This window comes from Suncus etruscus, chromosome 11 (assembly GCF_024139225.1).
Source record: "Suncus etruscus isolate mSunEtr1 chromosome 11, mSunEtr1.pri.cur, whole genome shotgun sequence".
NCBI classification, from domain to species: Eukaryota; Metazoa; Chordata; class Mammalia; order Eulipotyphla; family Soricidae; genus Suncus; species Suncus etruscus.
In genome coordinates this window covers 57,258,799-57,283,354 of record NC_064858.1, presented here as the reverse complement: position 1 = coordinate 57,283,354, position 24,556 = coordinate 57,258,799, and the positions used below count along the sequence as shown (strand labels likewise).

Below are 24,556 nucleotides of genomic sequence, written 5' to 3'. Positions count from 1 at the left end.
CCTCAACAAGCCCAAGTATTACCAAGAGTGATTCTTGAATGGAGAGCTGGGAGTAGCTTCTGAATATTATCTAAAACCTCAGCTTCGGGCCGGAGTGGTAGCGCAGAACAGTAAGGCATCTGCTTTGCAGCGCTAGCCTAGGATGAACCGCGGTTCCATACCCTGGCATCCCATATGGTCCCCCAAGCCAGGAGCAATTTCTGAACGCATAGTCAGGAATAACCCTTGAACATCACTGGGCGTAGCCCACAAAAAACAAAACAAAACAAAAAATAAATAATAATAATAATAATAAAAATAAAACCTCAGCTTCTATCTAAAGCATTATTTGTTTGTTTTTGGTTTTTTTTTTGGGCCACACCCGGCGATGCTCAGGGGTTACTCCTGGCTGTCTGCTCAGAAATAGCTCCTGGCAGGCACGGGGGACCATATGGGACACCGGGATTTGAACCAACCACCTTAGGTCCTGGATCGGCTGCTTGCAAGGCAAACACTGCTGTGCTATCTCTCCGGACCTCTATCTAAAGAATTTTTATGTAAAAAAAAAAAAAAAAAAAAAAAGAATTTTTATGTGTGAAGTTGGAGATTACAAGAATTGTCCCAGAGAATAGATCTGTCTCTTTCAAAACATCTCTAGGTATTTTGCACAATATAGAGCTTGTTAAGGGACAGGTGCTCTCACCTTCACATCCATAGAACCGAGGCAATCTATGAGGAGAGCCACAAAAGGGTCCAGCATTTCTAGAACATGTTCGCTTGAAGATTTGATCTTGGACGTCTTCAGACTCAGGTGCAGCAGCTAAGAGATTGAAGTCAAGAATCCATGTTAATTGCCCATGGGATCAAGTGAATTTGGTACAGGGAGTCTCTTCAGACACACATAAACACATGCAAACCTTCTATTTGAAATGACAAACATTGTTAAGAAGTGGAAAACTGGTATAGTGGAGGGTCTGGATGTATTTACGACATTGACCAAACTCACCAGTTCAGTGTCTGCTTTGATCCCAAACACACATCACAGAAAGGAGAGGACCAGTAGCAAGACAGATGGGGGTCCTTCCCTGATGGCTCTTGGCCCAGATGGCAGGCTCAAGGGAGACCAGATAATAAAAGTCGGGTGCAAAAGAGTTCTGTGGGACACAAATGGAGGAGGGAGGACTACGTAGAAGTGGTCCTGGCACAGGAGTGTGTCACTTCACAGAAGCGCAGGGCCAGTGCAGCTGGAAGGGTAGGGTGGACAGCATAAGGGTAGATGCTAGAGCTCAAGTGCAAGAGGAAGCTGTCTGCTAAGCAAATTGGAAGTTAACTAGTGATCCCAGAAGGAAGTAAAGCTATCAGATTGGTGCTTTCAAAGTTCATCATCTTGGGCCACCAATGCAGTCTGGTTGGGCAGGCAAGTCTTAAATCTAAGAATCCTGGGTTTTTATCCCTGGTTCCACAAAAATGAATAAACAAAAGCTCATCTTTTAAAAAATATTAAAGTAATTTAAAAGAGCTCATGGGCAAAGCTACCATAATAAACCTTAAGTGCACACCATTATTCTGGTATAGTTCTATCACCTAAGGACTGGAAAACGCAATTGGGAGAGGACCAAAGTACCTTATTATTTTGTGTGTGCTACACTTGGTGGTGCTCAAGGGTTCCTCCTGGCTCTGCACTTCGGAATTACTCCTGGTGCTGCTTGAGTATGCCAGGGGTGAAACCTGGTTTGGCCATGTGCAAAGCAAGTGTATACTACCCTCTATGCTATTGCTCTACCCCTCACCCGTGTACCTAAAAAAAAGATTCCACAATCTACTCCTGGTAAGGTCTTTCCTGTGCAGGCCAGATAGGATGAAGAGACACAGACTCACTGTGACTGACCTTTTTCACTTTAAGGTGGGGTGGGAAGGAGGGACATGCATCATATACAAAAAAAGCCCCAAACACAGCAATAACGAAAAGGGCACGGAGCCCACAGAACTATCTTCTGATTCCTAAGGCTAATAACTCTTGATAAGGCAACTGTAAGAAGGCAAGGTAAGAAACAGATTTCGGGTGGGAGTATAATGCAGCAAATACAAATAAAATGTCATGTTGCAATGATGAAAAGAACAAAAGTCACCACTTACCCGAAGCCCAGATTCAATAAATATGTGCATATTGGTCTTGCGACTCACAGCAGCTCTCTGCCCGCCACGCCCTGGAGTTGGCGGGAGGATGAGACAGCTCTGGGGGGGTAGTCGAGGATCTGGCGCAGGGGCTGCTGGGGCTCTGCCAACATGAGAGAGAATGCCAAGGTGAAGACCACATGGTGTGTTTTCAGGGGTGATCGTGGTCCTCTCTAGGAAGGGACACAGTGCTACATACCATGTGACAGTTTCCCCTCCATGAACAATAGGCCTTGTTGAGGGCTATTATGAAACAAAGTCCCTAAGACAACCCCAACAACAGAGATGGGAGATCAACACAGAGTGACATCAAGACAACCTAACAGGGCACAGCTCCCAAGTTTGACTTTCTGCAAAGGCTTCTCCAGAACACAGAAGCAAGATTCCAAGGGAAATATGCTAGTAAGGCACAATATTGTGAGATCCAAATCAATAAGACACAGAAACACTAGTTTAACTCTGTTCTAATTAATGTGTAGAAAAATAGTGTGACTTGGGCAAGGCAAAACTGGCTGTGGTCAGGCTCCTATTTTATTTTATTTTATTTTTTTTGGTTTTTGGATCACACCGGCAGTACTCAGGGGTTATTCCTGGCTCTATGCTCAGAAATCGCTCCTGGCAGGCTCAGGGGACCATATGGGATGCCGGGATTCGAACCACCGACCTTCTGCATGAAAGGCAAATGCTTTATTTCCATGCTATCTCTCCGGCCCCCAGGCTTCTATTTTTGTGAAATCATTAACTGCTTCTTGAGATGGATTACTTGATCGCAACATCACCAAGAGGCATCATCTGACAACTCAGATGCATATTCTCACTCCAGCAACCACTAATAGGGTGAATGAGAAGAGAGTGGCAAGAAATGGGATGGCTGGTTTGCTTTTAGACTTACTTTTCTTTCTCTGTTAACAGGGGGAGGTTCTCGCTGACCAAACCATAACTGAGCAATAGAATGGATTCAGTCGTCATTTCCTGGTTTACAATTAATCCCGCAATGATTCGGCGTAATGTTTCATGAACTTTCCGGGCCAGCTTTAAACTCGTGGTGTTCTGCAAGATCTAAAAGGCAAACAGAAATGTCATGCTGCAGATTTATACGTACTTGTTAGTGTTGATGGTTAATTTAGTTAGAAAAGACAATAATATTTCAAACAAATATCCAAATATATCAGCTTGACCCCAAAGACCACCACTATCTGCAGTGCTGTGTCTGTCTCTGGATTTCTTGCCACTCCCTCTGTCTTAGGGGCCTCTGAGCACAGAGCTGAGGATAGGATATGACAGTCTTAAGACATCAACTTTCTAAATGTGTTCATGTGGGTGAATAAATTACTCAGAATATCAAGAAAATGCAGTCACTGAAAACTGGGATATTCCAGAGAAATAGAGATAAGGGCCAGGCGGACCAGATCAAAAAGAGCCAGGGGTTAGGGCAGAGAAGGACAACTATGACTAAGATAGTTGGAAATGATCACTCTAGACAAGAACTGAGTATTAAAAGAAGATAAAAGAGATAAGCATGGGCCTGAATGATAACAGAATGGGTAGGACCTTTGCTTGTAATGCAGTTGAATTGGGTTTAATCCCTGGTATCTGAGAAAATCCCCTGAGCCTGCCAGGAGTGATTCCTGAGTGAAGAGCCTGCTGGATGTGGCCTAAATCCTCCCTCCAAAGTGATAAGATATTTCTGGAGAGGGAGGGAGGGGAGGAGGGAGAGGGAGGGAGAGAGAGAGAGAGAAAGAGAGAGAGAGAATGAATGAACACAAAAGTCTGTCCTAGTGGCAGATGGAGAAACATCTGTCCTAGTGGTAGATGGGGAAGTATGGGAGGGGAAGATGGGGAATTGTGCATTGGTGATGGGTATTGTATATTGTATGGCTAAAACTCAATCATGAACAATTTTGTATCTGTGAAAATAAATTGTAGATTTAACCCAGTAACCATGGTGTTTAAATAAAATAATTAAAGCAAACACAAACATCTCTGGGATATTTTCATTTCAACAAAGTGTGACCTCCTCCCAGCTCTCCAGAAAACCTTCCCCTCATTTCCTGGCAAGAAAACAGCCCAGCTCCTTGAAGCGCCAAAAGAATAGGATGGCCACCAACTCTTCCCAGGTAGTCTGGTCTGGGCTGAAAACTCTGAGGCCATATCAAAATGGGGGTGAGGGAGAGGACGGGGCGGGGCAGATTCCTTTTTCTGCTTGAAAGACAGCAGTCCAAAGCCAAACCAGATACCCACAATTTAATCTTATCAAACTACCGAGTCACCAAATTTGTACAAGCTCCATAGATCCTGGTCTGTGCAGCTGTGTGATACCTCTAAATTTCTGATTAATGTTACATTAAATCTAAGTAGGACCACAGCAGATTTCAAAGAAATCTACCAAATTCAGTGAGCTTAAACAGTAATATAGAAGGTTCAACTAGCACCAACCACAACCCAGTAACTTTATTAACACAATGGAGAGATATAATAATGATTACAGACTGACCCCTATGGATCTAAGTTTTGATAATTCATTTGCCTTTGTGTTGTAACAAACAATGAGTAAATTTGTGCCTGCAAAAAGGGCAGGCTGGGGTGATGGTGGGAAACTGGTCACAGTGGTGGTGTGACTGGTGTTGGAACATTTAATGCCTGTAACAACTGTACTGTGAACAATTTGGTAAATCATAATGTTAAAATAAAAAGAATTATTTTTAATGCAGTCATTATTCATAGAAAACGAATATAAGGCAGCACATGATGGCCATAATAGTGCCTGTCATAATAGGACCATGACACCCAGCACAGCACTTGAAGCAACACAGCTACTCTCTTGCCCTGGATCTGATTAACTGTAAGTTCCAACCCCCTAGATAGAGGAACTCATTAACAAACATAAAAAAAATCATGGGATCTGTTGAGGTTTCCTCACCCTGAATCCATAACTAATGTTCTTTTTTTTGTTTGTTTTGTTTTTTGGGGGGGGTCACACCCAGCAGCGCTCAGGGTTACTCCTGGCTCTAAGCTCAGAAATCGCCCCTGGCAGGCATGGGGACCCTATGGGATGCCAGGACTCGGACCACTGCCCTTCTGTATAAAAGGCAAATGCCCTACCTCCATGCTATCTCTCCGGCCCCTTAACTAACGGTCTTAAATCCGGCTTGGATCAGACTTTTCAGGACATTTTAAGAATGCAGAGTAATCTAGTACCAAGTAGTTCAAAAGCAGACTTAGAGTATGTCATTAGTAAGTGCCTACTTCTCTAGTTTTAGCATAAAAAATTCACTAAAACCACGAAAAATGTTTTCTGAATTTTTGCCCCTACCACAGGCAGAAACAACAAATGTTAGGAAGTAAACTCCAGTTCCTGACCAGTGGGAAGAAGAGTAGGAACAAAGGAAAGAATGTACACTTTAGATTAGTCACAGGAGCTAATTCCTAACCTTCCTCCTTAACCTTGTCCCCGTCTACATTTCCTTATCTTTATTTATTTTTAATAATTTCTTTAAGCACCATGGTTACAGAAATGGCATAGTTGGGCTTCAGTCTTATCTTCAGAAGGAAATTCCCTGTGTTCCACAGGTTATCATGCAGATTAGAAGACACAGCAAAGCAGTGAGTTTAGAACATGAGCTCAGCAAGTCCAGTTCTCCTTCCAGCAGCCTGGCAGCAGCAGTTGCCTGTCAAGGCCAATTCTTTCTGGGCTGGGAGCACTGGTCCCACTTGACCACATTTCGATGGTGGTAGCCTTTGTTCATGCATCTGATGGTTCCTGCTCTGATGCCTGTATCTAAATGGCCAGGAGAGGATCCCAGCTGAAAGCTTGTGGCCAGGTGTCCTGGGCACCAAGCAGGCTGTCCTAGGAAGGAAGGTCCCATGAGCAGCTCCTTTGTATCCCTACCTCTTTCAAAGGAAGGATCAGCTTCGTCACCTGGTCTTTCCCTATAAACCTGGCCAGGATTTCATAAGAATCGTAACTCTTGCTTCTTCGTGCCTCCATGACTTTTGACAGGATCTGTTTGACCTCCTTCTCCTCAGCAATGGCACCAAACAACTCATGGTTGAAAATCTTTGAAGGAGAAAAGCAAGATGGCAATTACGTACACTCAGTAGTCGATGTCAACATAAGTAGCTACTGGCAAACCTTAGGTGCATGCAGTTAGGAAAACACTTGGGGTTAAATTAAAAGGTGAGATATTCCCTCCACCAGCACCTTTTTTTTTTTTTTTTTTTTTGGTTTTTGGGCCACACCCGGCGGTGCTCAGGGGTTACTCCTGGCCGTCTGCTCAGAAATAGCTCCTGGCAGGCACGGGGGACCATATGGGACACCAGGATTCGAACCAACCACCTTTGGTCCTGGATGGGCTGCTTGCAAGGCAAACGCCGCTGTGCTATCTCTCTGGGCCCCGGCACCCATTTTTTAATGTAGTTTAGGGACCAATTACTATAAGACAAACGTAATAGGGCTACAAATGAGATTCAGTGGTAGAACTCATCCCCAGCCATGTGAGACACTCAGTTTGATCCCTGGCACCACAAAATAAAAATCCCAATATAAGTTATAAGCAAGTTAGTAGCCCTTGTTTGTATATGGCTTTGCTTTTCAGTTCCTATTATTATGGTTGATCTTGATTGAAAATATTATATTATTATACATGAAAAAACTTTGAGATACTAAATTAATATTTTTTTCCTTTTAAAAATTAAAAAAATGAGGGGGGGCAGACCATACCTGGTGGTGCATATAGCTTACTTCTGGATCTGTACTCAGATCACTCCTGGTGTGGATCAGGGCAAGAGCAGGCATTGAACCCAGTAGGCCACATGAAAGGCCAACATCCTGCCTACTGGACTATCCTCCAGCCTCTTTGCTGACAACACATTGTTTAATTATTCTCTTTTTAGTTAATCTTGTTAATTTATTATTGTGCTTAAATTAAAAATCAGACTTCCTATAGGTATGTGAGGAAAAATAGAGCATAAATAGGAGGGAACTATTCAAGGTTTCAGACTTCCAAAATCCTAGAGGGCACTGCACATGTCTCCTCTGAAGGCCAGGCGGACTACCATTCGGAACCCCTGGGAGGTTGTGCTTTTATTTTCTTAGGCCCATATCTGGCAGAGTTCACAGGCTATACTGGCATGTAGCTTAGGGGACTTAAGATTCCCTGTGGCTCAGGGGTCACTTCAGTGCCAAGGATCAAACCTGGATCACCTTCATGCAAAGCCCAAGTACTAGCCTTCGGAACTTTCCCCTCTCTTCCTAAGGTCTATAATAATGGGGGTGGGGTGTTTGTTAAATTAGTATGTATATACGTATGCATATACTAAAATATACATGTACATGTTATATGATCACATCCTACGCAGAGGTGATTATTATAAAATATAGACTTTTCTCTTTTAACAAAAAGTTTGGAGGTCTAGGGATATGACTACTGGTAAAGTGCATGCCTTGCATTTAGGAGACCTGGGTTTGATCCCTGCAGTACAATTGAAAAAGAAAGAGAGGCTGGAGTGATAGCACAGAGATAGGGCATTTGCCTTGCACGTGGACGACAGGGTTAGACCTAGGTTCAATCCCCAGCATCCCATATGGTTCAAGTCTGCAAGGAGCGATTTCTGAGCACAGAACAAGAAATCTGAGCACCACTGAATGTGGTCCATCCCCCCCAAAAATTATAAAAGGAATTTTTATGGGGGCCAGAGAGGTAGCTCAAAGGGATAGAGCAGTGTGTTTGGTAATCCCCATGTTTAATTCCCAGCACTACTCTAAGAACTGTCAGGTATAGCTCCAGCCTGGTAGGGAAGCCCCAAAACACTGACTAACAACAAAATAACAGAGGGCTGGAACAGTTGCCTGGAATGCTGGGAATGGCCTTGTTCCCCCACCCCCAGACCTTTTTTTTTTGTTTTTGTTTTTGGTTTTTGGGTCACACCCGGCAGCGCTCAGGGGTTACTCCTGACTCCATGCTCAGAAATCGGTCCTGGCAGGTCAGGGGACCATATGGTATGCCGGGATTCGAACCAATGACCTTTTGCATGAAAGGCAAACGCCTTACCTCCATGCTATCTCTCCGGCCCCCCACCTCCCCCAGACCTTTTCAGCACTGCTTGAGGCCCCCAAAACAAAATCAAAACAAAGATGAAATTCTCATAATATGTACACTTTAATTATCAAAATCAATAATACTGTAATTCAAAATGAGTGTCTGAGATTTTATGTGGCAGAGCTCAGGGGACAACCTGGGATGCTAAAGATCTAATTCAGATTGGCTGTATGCAAGGCAAGCATCCTACCTGCTCTACCTATTGTTCCAGCCCAATTATTCTTTTTTAAAAGGATTCTTTTGAAACAGTTGACTTTTTTTTTTTTTTTTTGGTTTTTGAGCTACACCCAGCGGTGCTCAGGGGTTACTTACTCCTGGCTGTCTGCTCAGAAATAGCTCCTGGCAGGCACGGGAGACCATACGGGACACCAGGATTCGAACCAACCACCTTTGGTCCTGGATCGGCTGCTTGCAAGGCAAATGCCACTGTGCTATCTCTCCGGGCCCAACAGTTGACATTTTTGTTTATTTTTAAAAGCTATAGCAATACCACCTTTCTTTCTATACTTGAGTCTTACCTTATAAAATTAATTTTTTAGCAGAGCTAAAACCCTAAGTTTCCTGACTATAAGGCACACACATACTTATCAACCTCTACACTAGCCATGAATCTTAACTTTTTGTTTTATTTTGTTTTGGGGCCAAACCCAGGATGCACTCCGGAATCGCTTCTGGCAGTATTAAGACCGACCATATGGGATGCCAGGATGGAACCCAGATTGGCTGTGTGCAAGGCAAAAGTCCTACCCTTTATATAATATTGCTCTGATGAATCTTAACTTTTTAAACCTCTGATAATCTAAAAGAGATAGTATAACATTTTCATTTTTATAGACCAGTCTTTATTTCTCATTTTGTGAACTGATATGTGTCCTTTGTCTACTTAACAGAATTCTGTTCTATAAGTCTTACCTCAATCATTATACTTAAACAAGAGTCCAGATCCCCAACATGCAGCTTGCTGGTGAGACCTTGTAGCAACATGTGGATGGTAAAAGTCAGTACATGGACCTGAAACAAAAAACAGTGAGATGATGAATGGCCAATAAGTTAATGCTGGAGGCAGAAGTGCTGCAAAGGAAGATATGTCCCTCTCCTCATTGTGGAGAGAACCCTAGACAAACCACACTAACAAGCAGCACTGCTGGAAATCACTTAGTACAGAAAACATTCAGAAGTACATTTCAAGCTTAGGACCTATTATTGGAATTAACTCAGCCACTGGCTTATAAGAAAGGCCCAAGAGGTTTAAACTTCCACAGCTGTGAATTCAGGATAAATGTTATGAAATATGATACAAAACCAAAACAAACAAAAACAGTTATGGAGGAAATAAATATGTTTTGCCTTAGATTACTAGCTAAGCTAACATTCCTAAGAGCTAAGTAAGAGTTAGGCCTGGTGCTGATACCCCAGAGTCTGAATCATTTAATCCTCATTCACTAGATCTACTGTGTGGGTCTGATGAGGAAGTTGGGGCACAGAGAAGTCAAATGCCTTTTGCAGGTGATGAGTGGGATCTGAAACCAGATGAAACTTGTTCTGCATTACTAAGCTTTCTAAAACCTTTTCACTACTTTCAGAACTGTGAACAATGGGTGGAGACCTGACCATAAGCTAACAAGACCCACTTGGTGGCTGCACTTTTTTGAGCAGAACTGGGGAATGAACTTCGTGCCTGAACCCTAAAGACAGGTTTTGAAAGAACTTTCCTGTGTACATATTATGATTTTTTTTAAACTACATTGTTTTTTGTTTATGGGTCAAACCCGGCAGTGCTCAGGGGATACTCCTGGCTCTGCACTCAGAAATTGCTCCTGGAAAGTTCAGGGGACCATATGGGATGTCAAGAATAAAACTGGGGTCCGTCCAGGTTTGGCCGTGTGCAAGGCAAATGCCCTAGCCTGTGCTACTGCTCCAGCCCCTCTTTTTTTTTTTTTTTTGGTTTTTGGGCCGCACCCGGCAGTGCTCAGGGGTTACTCCTGGCTGTCTGCTCAGAAATAGCTCCTGAAAGGCACGGGGGACCATATGGGACATCGGGATTTGAACCAACCACCTTTGGTCCTGGATCGGCCGCTTGCAAGGCAAACACCGCTGTGCTATCTCTCCGGGCCCATCCAGCCCCTCTTTTAACTATACTTTATTTTTTGTTTTTTTTTGGGGGGTCACACCCGGCAGCTCTCAGGGGTCACTCCTGGCTCTACACTCAGAAATCGCTCTTGGCAGGTTCAGGGGACCATATGGGATGCTGGGATTCGAACCACAGTCCTTCTGCATGCAAGGCAAACGCCCTAACCCCATGCTATCTCTCCGGCCCTTAACTACATTTTATAAAATTAAAATACTTGCTAAAATTTTACATAAATTTAAAATAAATCCTTTCAGGGAGAATGAAGAATTACACTAAAAGGTTTTGGAAACAACATAATTAATACTAAAAAGCTTACTAGCTCTCATCCCCTTTAAAATTAATTTAACAATTAATGGATGGACTTGAAGAATAAGTGGTTTGAATGAAAAGGGCTCCTCTTTTAAACACCCCCAGGTGCTAAAATGGGAGAACCTCCAAGCCTGAGGTTTACTGAGCAAAGTTGGATCATAGCACAGCAATTATCTCTACAGCGACTGAGCAAGCATGGATACCAATGGGAACACTAATCCCAGAAAAGGCTGAGGTTCCCATCCACCTAGCCTCTTCCATGAACACAACATGTGTACAGGCTCACACCTGGGTTATTGAGGGGTCATTGGGCCTTATGTACTTCCAGTTGCTTTGCAGTCTATTATTGTTCAAATGTTCTGTATCCTGTTCTAATAGTATATAAGACCTATTGCTATTCCTGTTGATATGTGTCACATGTTTGGCATTTTGGATATTTTCATAATTCACAGGTCGTAATATATAGGCAGAGAGGCTGCAGGCAGATGAGATGTGTCTGTCCTGATATGTAACAGACCACATAATTTCACAGGTCTCATATGTCCCACAGGTCAGATGTTTCCCCCTTGCCTTAAATATGTCTGTTCTTTAATGTTTACATTGTGAGACATAAACAATTACAGCCGAAGAGAATTTTATTAATAACTCAGAAAATGCAAAATCTGTTAGCAAGTGATTTGTGATAAAAAAAAAAGAGAGGTTGGGGCCGGTGAGGTGGCACTAGAGGTAAGGTGTCTGCCTTGCAAGTGCTAGCCAAGGAACGGACTGTGGTTCGATCCCCTGGCATCCCATATGGTCCCCCCAAGCCAGGGGCGATTTCTGAGCGCATAGCCAGGAGTAACCCCTGAGCATCAAATGGGTGTGGCCCAAAAAACAACACCCCCCCAAAAAGAGAGGTGATTTGTCTCAAGGTTATAAGGAATCTTATATATATATATATATATAAATCAACTTTAGAGTTATTTAAAAAACCATATCCAGGCTGGAGAGGTATTACAGGGACTAAGGTGCTTGTCCTGTACCCAATGGCCTAGGTTGAAATTCCCAGAACCACATGTGATCCCTCAAGCTCTGCCAAAGGTCATTCCTGAGCACAAAGCTAGGAATAGCCTCTGAGCACCTCTGGAAGGAGAACCCCTAAACAAACAAACAAAAAAATATCACAGAAATTTAAAAAACCATTTTAAAATACTGGTTAGAATATCTTTGCTGGCTACCTCTGTGGATCTATGTTACTGAAAACACACATGAAGTACAAAAGCTGAGTGTTCAAATCTCAATCCTACTTAATAAACAAAGCACATGATGCAAAATACCTGATATCCACGGACAAGGGTGCTCTGTAATTCCTTTAAAATGTACTGGAGGTAATGCACGCCCAGATCCTCTATTATTTTTGCCAGAGTGCTGCGTGCAATGTCTCTGATCTCCTGTGCTCTGTTCTTGAGGAGAGCGCACACTTTCAACAAAATACTAGAAAATGGGAAATTTAAAAACAAAGCAGATGAACAGAAATCAATAAAAACATGAACATCCTTTGACTCTTAAGTGTTTGTGACCCAAATTTCCGACTTAAGCTTTTATTTTTCAAAAATTCCCATTTATTTATTTATTTTGCTTTTTTGGGCCAACTGGGGCAATGTTCAGTGGTTACTCCTGGCAGTGCGTGGGGGGAACATATAGGATGTCAGGAATCAAACGTGGGTTGGCCAGGCATTCGAAAGGCAAATATGCTCCCCAATGTAATTATCACTCTAGCCCAGGGGTCCTCAAACTTTTTAAACAGGGGGGCCAGTTCACTGTCCCTCAGACCATTGGAGGGTCTGACTATAGTAAAAACAAAACTTATGAACGAATTCTTATGCACACTGCATATATCTTATTTTGTAATGAAGAAACAAAACAGATACAAATACAATATGTAGCCCCTCCAAATAAAATTTTAAACCACAGCAAACTACCAAAACTCTTCTTCCTGACAAAAAGAGATTCAAAAGTAAGGAAGAAAGCTTTTTTTGGTTGTTGTTTTTTTTTTTGGGGGGGGGGGGTCACACCCGGCAGTGCTCAGGGGACCATATGGGATGCCGGGATTTGAACCACCGACCTTTTGCATGAAAGGCAAACAAACGCCTTACCTCCATGCTATCCCTCCGGCCCCAAGAAGAAAGTTTTGAGAGTTCCACTGACCTCCCGAATTGGCCGCACCACATACCTTGGCAGATTAGCTTCCAAAACTTCATGTGGGAGGGACTGCATCAGTTTTACCATGGCAAAAGCCAAAGGGACTCGAACCACCTCTTCATCATTCACAATCTTCGATTTTATGAGCTTGTGTTCTTCTTCCCTCTTAGTCTGAAAGGAAGAAAAAGAATCAGGCTATATAGAAATGAAATGGACCAATCAACACTATGACTCTGCATTAGAAAGATCAGGGGTGTTTTGTTTGTTAGATTTTGTAGGGGAGTATACACAGTGATGCTCAGCTTACTCCTGGCTCTGAAATCAAGGATCCCTCCTAGTAATACTCAGGATACCTTATAGGATTCCTGGGGGTCAAACTCAGGTCAGTCATGTGTAAGGCAAGTGAGCTACTTGCTGTACTACTAGTCCATCCCTGAAAGATCAGTCTTTTTGGAGGTACTATGTTCATGTCTAAATGTCATAGTTTTTTGGTTTGTTTGTTTTTGTTTTGGGGTCACACCCAGTGGCACTTAGGGGTTACTCCTGGCTTTGCACTCAGAAGTCACTCCTGGCAGGCTCGGGGAACCAAATGGGATGTTGGGATTTGAACCACCATCTGTTCGAATCAGCTGCATGCAAGGCAAACACCTTACCACTATGCTCTCTCTCCAGCCCTAAATTTCATGTTTTAATACAATTATGCAACTCAGGATAACTCTTAATAATTATAAAATGGGGGCCGGAGAGATAGCACAGCGGTAAGGCGTTTGCCTTCCATGTGGAAGGTCACTGGTTCAAATCCCGGCATCCCATATGGTCCCCCGAGCCTGCCGGGGCGATTTCTGAGCGTAGAGCCAGGAATAACCCCTGAGCATTGCCGGATGTGACCCAAAAACAAAACAAAACAAAACAACAACAACAAATTATAAAATGGAAAACAAACAAAATTATAAAATTGGAATAAGAATTTTCTTTGGCAGCAAGAGACAGAATTCAAAGGGCTGAAGAGCATGGCTGTGAATGCTCAGTGACATGGGTTTGATCCCAAGTACAACACGGTCCCCTTAGCAATGCTGGGAGTAAGTTAAGAAGCTGGCAGTAGCCTCTGAGGCAGGTATGACTCCTAAACAAAAATATTTAAAACATTCACATATGAACAATTTTGTAACCATGGTGCTTAAATAAATTATTATTAAAAAATTATTTCAAAACAAAGCCAAATTTTCAGGATATGAGTTAAGACTATACTTTGTTTTGTCTCTGCTGTAGATTGATTCCTTATCTTCTGCATAAAAGGGATGCATTTTTACCACTGAGCCAACATTCTGGGCCCCAAAACTATTTTGAAGAATATAAACATCACAGAAAATCTATGTCAATTGGGTTTCTTTATGTGTTTAACTAGCACTATTGGTGATTACACATTCAGTGTCTCAAATAAGGTTCGTTAACACCTCTCCCCACCTCCCAATCACCAAGTCAATACATCTAACAAAGTGCCAGTTATATCTGTAAAGAGTTAGCAAGTATTTTTGACTTCATGCTCTCTACTGAAGTTATTCACTGATGCACTTTAAAGCACTTAGATACTATGTAATCAAACTGTGTGTTAATAAAACTTTATTTACAGACACAGGTGGAGAAGATTCTGTCTCCAGGCCACAGTAATGACCCTGGCAGAAGGGGTTCTGGCTCTATGGACATTACTAAGTGTGAGCCTTATTAAGGAGAGAGGAAGTTACATTCTTCGTCAGTGATCAGGAAATAGAAAAGTGAAAGATTAATTGCTAAGAAACTTTTCTGAAAATAGAAGTCTCCTTAGTATGTACTTTGGAAATAGGAAGCATATAGCTTCCTTGAAATAAGAGAAATGAGATAAAGAGAAGAAAGAAGGAAAGGAAAAAAAGAAAAGGAAAGAAGGAAGAAAGGAAGGAAGGAAGGAAGGAAGGAGAGAAAGAAAGAAGAAAGACAGACAGAAAGAAGAAAGAAAGAAAGAAAGAAAGAAAGAAAGAAAGAAAGAAAGAAAGAAAGAAAGAAAGAAAGAAAGAAAGAAAGAAAGAAAGAAAGAAAGAAAGAAAGAAAGAAAGAAAGAAAGAAAGAGAGAGAGAGAGAGGAAGGAAGAAGGAAGGAAGGAAGGAAGGAAGGAAGGAAGGAAGGAAGGAAGGAAGGAAGGAAGGAAGGAAGGAAGGAAGGAAGGAAGGAAGGAAGGAAGAACTTAACAGGTAATATAAACCCCAGATTGGCAGGGCCCTCAAACCCAACTTCCCAGAGAAATGAGTACCCAACAGAATGATTACCGTAGATGTCAGGCACTTGTGAAGTCTGGGCAGGATATCCCCAGTTATCGTGCCTTGGATGTTCTTAATTGTTCTCTCCAGCTCTTCCTTATTCCGAGGAAGGGATGTGATGGGCATTGGGGCAACCTTGGCCTCCTTTGCTGATGTTCCTTCTCTATCAGTGGGCTCCAGGTTTTCTGGCACTTCATTGTCTGACAAACTCTTACATTCATCCCCCTTCTCTTCCTCATTCATTTGTTCTAATTCCATGATTTCGTGCTCTGCTAATTCAATTACTTCTATTGTGTCTATGTTTAGGAAACAACAAAAGTCACCTTAAATCAAATAAGGAGATAGTACAATTAGGTTAAGGAGTCTTTTCCACTAACAATCAATAAAAAAAATTTTTTTAATCACCAAATAAGAATATAAAAGCTGAGGAAAAAAAAAGCAGTGAAAGAAGGGTGTGTGTATGTCTGTGTGTGTGTGCGACAGTTTAGTGTCAACTGAGTGTCTAAATGTCAGAAAATTTGAAAATTATGAAAACACACTTGCAGCCTATAGCAGGTGAATCTTAGTCAAAAAAGTACAGCGGTAGTGTGCTTGCCTGCACAGTGCTGATGCAGGATGGACCTGGGTTTGATCCCTGCATCAGAAATGGTCCCCAAACCAGAAGCTAATTCTGAATGCATAGCCAGAAGTAACCCCTGAGCATCACCAGGTGTGGGCCTCCACCCCTCAAAAAAAGAGAGAATCCTTTGAAAGGATGGTGGAGGAGATTTCTCAAAAAAAAAAAAAAATCTGTATTTGGAAGCCTAGAAACTATACTGGTAGCCAATAGTTCTTATGTAAATTTGTTTCCTATGAGGACAGACTGATAATAGTTGCTGGGGTGAATTGCATGCAAGCTGACCCGAGTTTGATCACCTGCATCACAAATGGTCCCTGAACACCACCAGGAATTATTCCAGAGCACAGAGTTAGGATTAAGTCTTTATTTTATTTTATTTTTTGATTTTTTGGTCACACCCGGCAGCGCTCAGGGGTTACTCCTGGCTCTACGCTCAGAATTTTCTCCTGGCAGGCTTGGGGGACCATATGGGATGCTGGGATTTGAACCACCGACCTTCTGCATGCAAGGCAAACGCCTTACCTCCATGCTATCTCTCTGGCCCCGAGGAGTAAGTCTTGAGCAATGCCAGGTGCAGTCCAAAAATTAAAAATTAAAATAATCCCAAAACAAAATCCATACTACAATGGATGAACAATTAATTCTTCAGGCTTTTATCTAATAGAGATAGATAAGCAAATTATATACTCTAATGTTTCTGTTTATTCCAAGTTTAATATAGAAATACATCTTATTTGACAAGGCAGTACCCAAAAATTACTCCTGACTCTGCACTCAGAAATCACTTCTGAGCAACTGGGAGAGACTGAGGGGACCTATTGCTTTTGTGTGTTTCTCTTCTCTTTTGTCTCCTGAAGCTCTCCTGAGAAGGCAAAGGAAGGCCCAGCAAAAACTGTCTTCTAGAGGTGCCCAGGCAGAAAGGCCAAGAAAGACTGAATGAAAATTGGCTACCAGAGTTGTCCCGGAAGAAAGGTAGCTCCCTTGTCTGTGAAGGTGGAAGGGGTCTGCCCCTGCTGTGAGCTTAGCAAACGGGAGAGATTGAGGGGACCTGTTGCCTTTGAGTGTTTCTCTTTTCTTCTGTCTCCTGAGAAGGCCAAGAAAGGCCCAGCAAAAACAGTCTCCAAGAGGCTCCAAAGCTTCCTTTTGCAGCCACACACTCTTTCTAACTAATGAACCTGACTATAACATGCAAAAAAAAAAAAATCACACTACAAATGTGACAATGGGGAAACCTCGCAGGCAAACACCATGCACAGAGAATGAAGTTGATAGCTCTGATGACCCAAAAAATACCAACCATCTGATTAATCTCTCAGATAAGGAGTTTACATAGAAATATGGAAGATCCTCATGGAAATCAAAGAAAACATAGCTCTAGCTGAACAGAATACAACGATAGAAATTAGAAAACTCTAAACTGAAATAACAGATATGAAAAACATAGTAGCTGAACTGAAAACTTCAATGGAAAGCCTCTCCAACAGGATAACAGCAACCAAGGACAGAAAGGGTGAACTGGAGATGAAATGCAAAACAACTCTATACAATACACTGGAAGAGATTGGAAAAGAACCTTAAGGCAAAAGATCAGACAATGGAAAAAGTACTCAAGGAATGTGAACAGATGAAAATAGAAGTCTTTGATAAACTCAACAGAAACAACATAAGAATCTTTGGAGTTCCAAAGGCCCCAGGAAGGAGATCCCCAGGAAGAATCAACAGTTAAAGACATTATCACAGAGAAACTCCCAGTGACTGCATGTCTGAATAGTACCACTAAAAGAGACCCGAAGGAAAACACCCCAAAAGACATATCCAAGTCACAATGACGAAACCTACAGATAGAGATAGAATACTGAAAGCAGCAAGATCAAAAAGGGAAATTACATTCAAAGAAACATCTTTAAGATTTACAGCAGACATGTCACAAGAAACGCTCAAGGCCAGAAGACAGTGGTGGGATATTGTGACAAGACTGAATGAAATGGATGCCTCACCTAGAATACTGCACCGAGCCTGACTCACGTTCAGGTTTGAAGGGAGGATACATAGCTTTACAGATAAGCAACAGCTCAGAAACTTTACAGATGCAAAACCAGACTTAATGTACCAATTAAGAGACACAGAATAGCTAAATGGATTAAAAAAAAAAAATGAATCCAATCTTCTGCTGCCTACAAGAAATACACCTGAATAGTCAGAACAAAGAGACTCAAAATCAAAGGCTGGAGGCCAGAGAGATAGCATGGAGGTAAGACTTTTGCCTTGCAATCAGAAGGTCTGTGATTAGAATCCTGGCATCCCATATGGTCCCCTGAGCCTGCCAGGAGTGATTTCTGAGTATAGAGCCAGGAGTCTCCTGAGCGCTGCCGGGTGTGACCCAAAAAAACAAAAAAACAGGGGCCGGAGAGATAGCGTGGAGGTAAGGCGTTTGCCTTTCATGCAGGAGGTCATCGGTTCGAATCCCGGCGCCCCATATGGTCCCCTGTGCCTGCCAGGAGCAATTTCTGAGCCTGGAGCCAGAAATAACCCCTGAGCACTGCCGGGTGTGACCCAAAAACCACAAAAAAAAAAAAAAAAAAAAAAACAGAACAAAAACAAGGGACGGGAGAGATAGCATGGAGGTAAGGCGTTTGCCTTTCATGCAGAAGGATGGTGGTTCGAATCCCGGCATCCCATATGGTCCCCTGAGCCTGCCAGGAGCGATTTCTGAGCTTAGAGCCTGGAGTGACTCCTGAGCGCTGGCGGGTGTGACCCAAAAAACAAAAAGCAAAACAAAACAAAAAACAAAAACAAAAAAATAAAATCAAAGGCTGGAGGAAAATCATCCAAGCAAACAACACCCTTAAAAAAGCTGGGGTGGCCATATTAATATCAGACGACACAAACTTTAGACTCAGAAAAGTTCTAAGGGACAAAGATGGACACTTCATACTAATCAAGAGATGTGTGCAACAGGAAGAAATTGCACTGCTAAAAATATATGCACACAATGAGACCAGCAAAATGTCTAATACAATTATTGACAAATTTGAAAGTGGATATCAATAATAATAAAATAATTGTGGGAGACCTCAACACGGCCCTGTCAACACTTGATAGGTCAACCAGACTTAAATCCAACAAATATATACTAACCCTGAAAAGAGAAATGGAAGAAAGAGGCCTAGTAGATATATAAAGGACATTCCACCCCATTACTATTGAGGAAATTAAAACGGTAATCAAATGTTTGCCCAAAAACAAAAGCCCAGGCCCAGATGGATTCTAATGAATTTTTTCAAACCTTTCAAGAGGAACTACTACCAATCCTGGCCAGGCTCTTTCATGAAATTGAAAAAACGGGTACTCTTCCAAATAGCTTTTATGAAGCCATATCACCTTGATACCAAAACAGACAGAGATGCTGCAAAAAAAGAAAATTACAGACCAATATCCCTGATGAACACAGATGCAAAGATCCTCAATAAAATCCTGGTAAATAGGATCCAATGCCTCATCAAGAAGATCATTCACTATGATCAAGTAGGTTTCATCCCAGGAATGCAAGGATGGTTTAACATCCGTATATCTATCAACATAATACAGAACATCAACAACAAGAAAAATAAAAATCACATGATCATATCAATAGATGCAGAGAAAGCACTTGATAAGGTCCAACATCCATTCTTGATAAAGATGGAAATGAAAGGAACATTTCTCAATATAGTAAAGGCCTCTACCACAAGCCAATGGCAAATACCATCCTCAATGAAGAAAAACTAAAAGCCTTTCCTCTAAATTCTGGTACAAGACAGGTCTGTCCACTGCTATTCAACATAGTACTGGAAATACTTGCTGTAGCGATTAGACAAGAAAAAGATATCAAGGGCATCCAGATAGGAAAGGAAAAAGTCAAGCTCCCAGTGTTTGCAGATGACTTGATAGTATACTTAGAAAACCCTAAAGACCCTACCAAATGCTTCCAGAAAGAATAGATTCATATAGCAATGTGGTAGGCTAAAAAATTAACACACAACATTCAATGGCCTTTTTATATACCAATAATGATAGGAAAGAAATGAACATTAAGAAAATAATCCTATCAAAAACTTGGGAAGAAGAAATAAACAGACACTTTGTAAAAGAAGAAATACAAATGGTCAAAAGGCATCACTAATCATCAGGGAGATGCAATGAAAACAACTATGAGGTACCATCTCATGCCACTGAGATTGGTGTACATCACAAAGAATGAGAACAAGCAGTGCTGGCGAGAATGTGGAGAGAAAGAAACTTTTTCATTGCTGGTGGGAATGCCATCTAGTCCAAACTATGGAAAGCAATATGGAGATTCCTCCAAAAACTGGAAAATGAGCTCCCATATGATCCAGCTATACCACTCCTAGGGATATACCTTAGGAACACAAAAATCCAATACAAAAATCCCTTCCTCACACTCAGATTCATTGCGGTACTATTTACAATAGGCAGGCTCTGGAAACAAACCAAGATGCCCTTCAACAGATAAATGGCTAAAGAAACTGTGATATATACACAATGGAATATTATACAGCCATCAGGAGAGATGAAGTCATGAAATTTTTCCTATACATGGATGTAAGTGAAATCTATTATGCTGAGTGAAATAAGTCAGAGGAAGAGAGATAGATGCAGAATAGTCTCACTCATCTATGGGTTTTAAGAAAAATGAAAGACATTTTTGCAATAATTCTCAGAGACAAAAGAGAGGAGGGCTGGAAGGTCCAGCTCATGACATGAAGTCCAGGAGCAATTTCTGAGTGCATAATCAGGAGTAAACCCTGAGCATCACCCTGTGTGCCCCCCCCAAGTCAAGTCTTTCAATCTTCTGCATTCAATTGAGGGGGGGAGTGTCATACCTAGAGGCGCTCAGGGGTCACTCATGGCTCTGCGCTCAGGGGTCACTCCTGGCTCTGCACTCAGAAATCACTCCTGGCAGGCATGGCTCAGTGCACCATATGGAATGCCAGGATTTGAACCACCGTCTATCCTGGATTGGTTGTGTGCAAGGCAAACACCCTACTTCTGTGCTATCTCTCTGGCCCTTGCATTCAATTTTTTTAAGATACCTTTTAAGTAGTTAAAGAAAAATTTACTTCTGCCTTTCATGCAGAAAGACGGTGGTTCGAATCCCTGCATCCCATCTGGTCTCCCGTGCCTGCCAGGGATGATTTCTGAGTGTAGAGCCAGGAGTAACCCCTGAGCACTGCTGGGTGTGACAATAAATAAATAAATTAAATAAAAATTTACTTATTTTTTTGTTTGATTTTTTTTTAAATTATCAATGGACAGAATACTTGGGACTTACTTTTCTTCAGCAACCCAAACAACTGGTATAGGGATGACATTATCCATTATTTGAATTTTGGAATGATTTGCCTATAAAATAGTTGCTGACATTCTTATAAGAAGGTATGAGAAGGTATTTTTTTGGGGGGGATGACAGTGGGAGAACCCCCTTGGCAATGTTCAGAGATTCCGGGCCACTCATGGTGAGTCTCAGTATGTATAACAGGAGGATTCAAGGCAAGTGCCCAACAATGCTGCAGTGCTGTTCAAGCCCTGTACTGGGACAACTTCGGGCCACATGGTGGTGCTTGAGGAACTCCAAGGCTACATCTCATTAGCTCAGGGGCCTCCAGAATTAAGGTCAGAGATATTCAGGGACAAGGTAGCGCCAACCCATACATCTTAACCTTCCCACCCTTCAGCTCAGGCCTCATCAAAGGATTTCTAATCACATAAAATTTTGTGGTTGTTGTTTTGGGACCACAACTGGCGATGCACAGAGGGTAACCCTGGGTGATCACAGATCATTCCTGGTAGTCTTGGGAGACAAAGGGATACCAGAGATTGAACTTGAGTCAGCCACATGAAAGACAAAAACATCTTACCCACTGTACTATCATTCCTGCCCCAGATTCATATTTTTTGTTGCCCCCCCCCTCCAAGATTCAATGTTTTGGACAGAGATCTATTCAAAAATTTTATTTTTTAAGAAATTATATATATATTTTGTTTATTTGTTTGTTTTTGGGCCACACCTGGTGACACTCAGGGGTTACTCCTGGCTATGAGCTCAGAAATCGCTCCAGGCTTGGGGGGCCATATGGGATGCTGGGGATCAAACTGAGGTCTGTCCTGGGTCAGCGGATGCAAGGCAAATGCACTACTGCTATGCTCTTGCTCCAGCCCCAAGAATTTCTGTTTTTCATCTAAGTATTCTAGTTTATATGTATAAATACAGTCTTTCATCCCTTACATTTAATTATTATACATCGTAATTCCTAAAATTATTATGCTGTATTTTCGCTGATAAACTTGTCAGAAAGTTGGAAATTAATGGTCTTTTCAAAATCTATTCTTAGCTTCAACAATCTTTATTGTATTCACTTTATACTAATTTCTGTATTTGTTCTAATTTTCTTTTTTCTCAATTTTGTGGGCCACACCACAAAAACCATCACCACACACACTGTCTGTTCAGGAATCATTACAGTTGGAGCAGGGGAGAGGGGGAATCATGTGGTGCTAGGGATCAAAGCAAAGTTGCCTATGTGCAATGCAACTAGATTACCCACTGCACTAATCTTTGACCTCCTACATATATATGTATGCATACATATATATATTTTTGGGGGGTGGGTAAGACTTAATGGTGCTTGGGACTTTCTGCTGACTGCTCTCAGGGATTATTCCTGGTGATGCTGGTGAGGCCATATAGGGTACCAGGGATTGAAACTAGACATGTACAATGCAAGAGGATTACCACCCACTGTACTATTATTCCAGATCCATTCTAATGATATCTTATATTTGTGCTTAATGCATAATTTCTACAAATACAAATCATAAAATTGGACTGCTATGTAAATAATCTACAGCTTACATTTTTTTCTCTAATACAAGTCAGACTGGCTTATTTTACTCTTAAATAAGCTTACTTAAATAATTTACTCTTAAATAAGTTTTTATAAGAACATACAAAATATCATTTGAACTTTGTACATATTTACTGGTTTTTGTTTAAACCTCAGAAAACAAAAATAAATTCTAGCATCTACAATTCATAATCATAATTCATACCAAAAACAATTGAAAATCTAGTTTAAGAAAGTTTCAAGTTAAGAACTCTAAATAAATATGCAAGACTTTAAAAAAAGTTTCAAAACTTACTCTCTTCATTCTGAATTTTTCTCATTTGTTCTTCAAGGCTTTTATGATCAAAGTGGAATGCTTCTAATACTATTACTAGCAAACTGTTAAAAGATAAAGGTACAAAAAATGTTCATTTGATGAATAATATCAACTACTAAAATGAAATTTAAAGAATTATCGACATTAAAATTACTTCCATTGCACAGCTAATAAATTACTTTTACTAGGCATTTAATTCTTAGAAAAAGCTCAGAGTTACATGATCCAATTCCCGTTAATCTTCTGAAGTTTGATGGAAATTGCATTAAATATGTAGGGTGGTTTTCTTTGTTTTTGTTTTGTTTTTGGGTCACACCCGGTAGCACTCAGGGGTTACTTCTGGCTTTGCACTCAGAAATCGTCCTGGCAAGCTCGGGGGACCATATGGGATGCTGGGATTTGAACCACCATCCTGCATGCAAGAAAAACGCCCTACCTCCATACTATCTCTCTGGCCCTAAATATGTAGGTTATGTTATTTTTTTATATTTTTGTTTTTGGGTCACACCTAACGGTGCTCAGGAGTTACTTCTGACTCTGCTCTCAGAAGTCACTCCTGGCAGGTACAGGAAGACTATATGGGATGCTGGTATTCAAACCATGGTCCATCAACTGCAAGGTAAACCCGTTAATGTTGTGCTATCGTTCCAGCGTCCTAAATATGTAGGTTAATTTAACAAGATATGTTTGCGTGATAAATCTTTCATTCAAAAATGTGGTCTCTGCTAAAATCTCTTTTGTCCTTTACAAATTATTCATTAGATCTAGGTTTTTTTGGGTGGTGGGGAGGTTGGCCACACCCAGTGGCGCTCGGATGTTACTCCTGGCTCTGAACTCCTGGCAGGCTTAGGGGACCATATGGGATACCTGGGATTGAACCGGTCTGCCCTGGGTTGGCCACATGAAAGGCCCTACTACTGTGCTATCACTCCAGCCCTAGATCTAGATATTTTAGTTTGTTTTGTTTTGGTTTGTTTTTTGGGTCACACCCGGCATTGCTCAGGGGTTACTCCTGGCTCTATGCTCAGAAATCACACCTGGGAGGCACAAGAGACCATATAGGATGCCGGGATTCGAACCACTGTCCCGCATGCAAGACAAACGCTTTACCTCTATGCTATCTCTCCAGCTCCAGCCCTAGTAATTTAAAAGAAAAGTTAAGAATATCTGAAAAACTATGTTAGAAATTTATCTCAAGATTAACCTTAAAAAAATAAAAAACCAAACATACACACACAGTAAGTTTGACCATACCTCACACCCAACTTTTGATTGATCTGTCCTGTTTGCAAGACATGAATGAAATGTTTTAAGTAATAGATATATGCTGGCCAGGAGAGATGCTTGCAAATAGCTCCAATAGCTTCTGTGGCAGCAATGGTTATATTTTCATGCTGTGTAACAATAAAAAAAAAAAATGCATCAACACAGAATACGCATTTACCAATCAAGTACATAGTTAACTTGGTATATCAAAAAGCTAAGACAGTATAAGATCAGCAATTATAGAAAACACATATTCTAATTCCCACCAAGTTTCAGGGAAGGATACCAT

General features: G+C 41.4%; 1 protein-coding gene across 2 annotated transcripts in view; it reads right to left on the bottom strand.

Annotated features, from left to right (window-relative positions):
• UTP20 (UTP20 small subunit processome component) overlaps window positions 1-24,556 on the bottom strand; it is a 148,421-nt gene that overhangs the window by 18,796 nt on the left and 105,069 nt on the right. The window contains exons 39-48 of one of the 2 annotated variants that reach the window (XM_049782797.1): window positions 24,256-24,395; window positions 22,981-23,063; window positions 15,171-15,457; window positions 12,905-13,044; window positions 12,009-12,165; window positions 9,165-9,263; window positions 6,044-6,211; window positions 3,047-3,213; window positions 2,116-2,257; window positions 683-799 (exon numbers count right to left, since the gene is read on the bottom strand). In XM_049782797.1, the coding sequence (XP_049638754.1) occupies window positions 683-799; window positions 2,116-2,257; window positions 3,047-3,213; window positions 6,044-6,211; window positions 9,165-9,263; window positions 12,009-12,165; window positions 12,905-13,044; window positions 15,171-15,457; window positions 22,981-23,063; window positions 24,256-24,395 (1,500 nt within the window). Of the gene's footprint in view, window positions 1-682; window positions 800-2,115; window positions 2,258-3,046; window positions 3,214-6,043; window positions 6,212-9,164; window positions 9,264-12,008; window positions 12,166-12,904; window positions 13,045-15,170; window positions 15,485-22,980; window positions 23,064-24,255; window positions 24,396-24,556 lie in introns of both variants that reach the window. The other variant, XM_049782796.1, reaches the window with a different exon arrangement.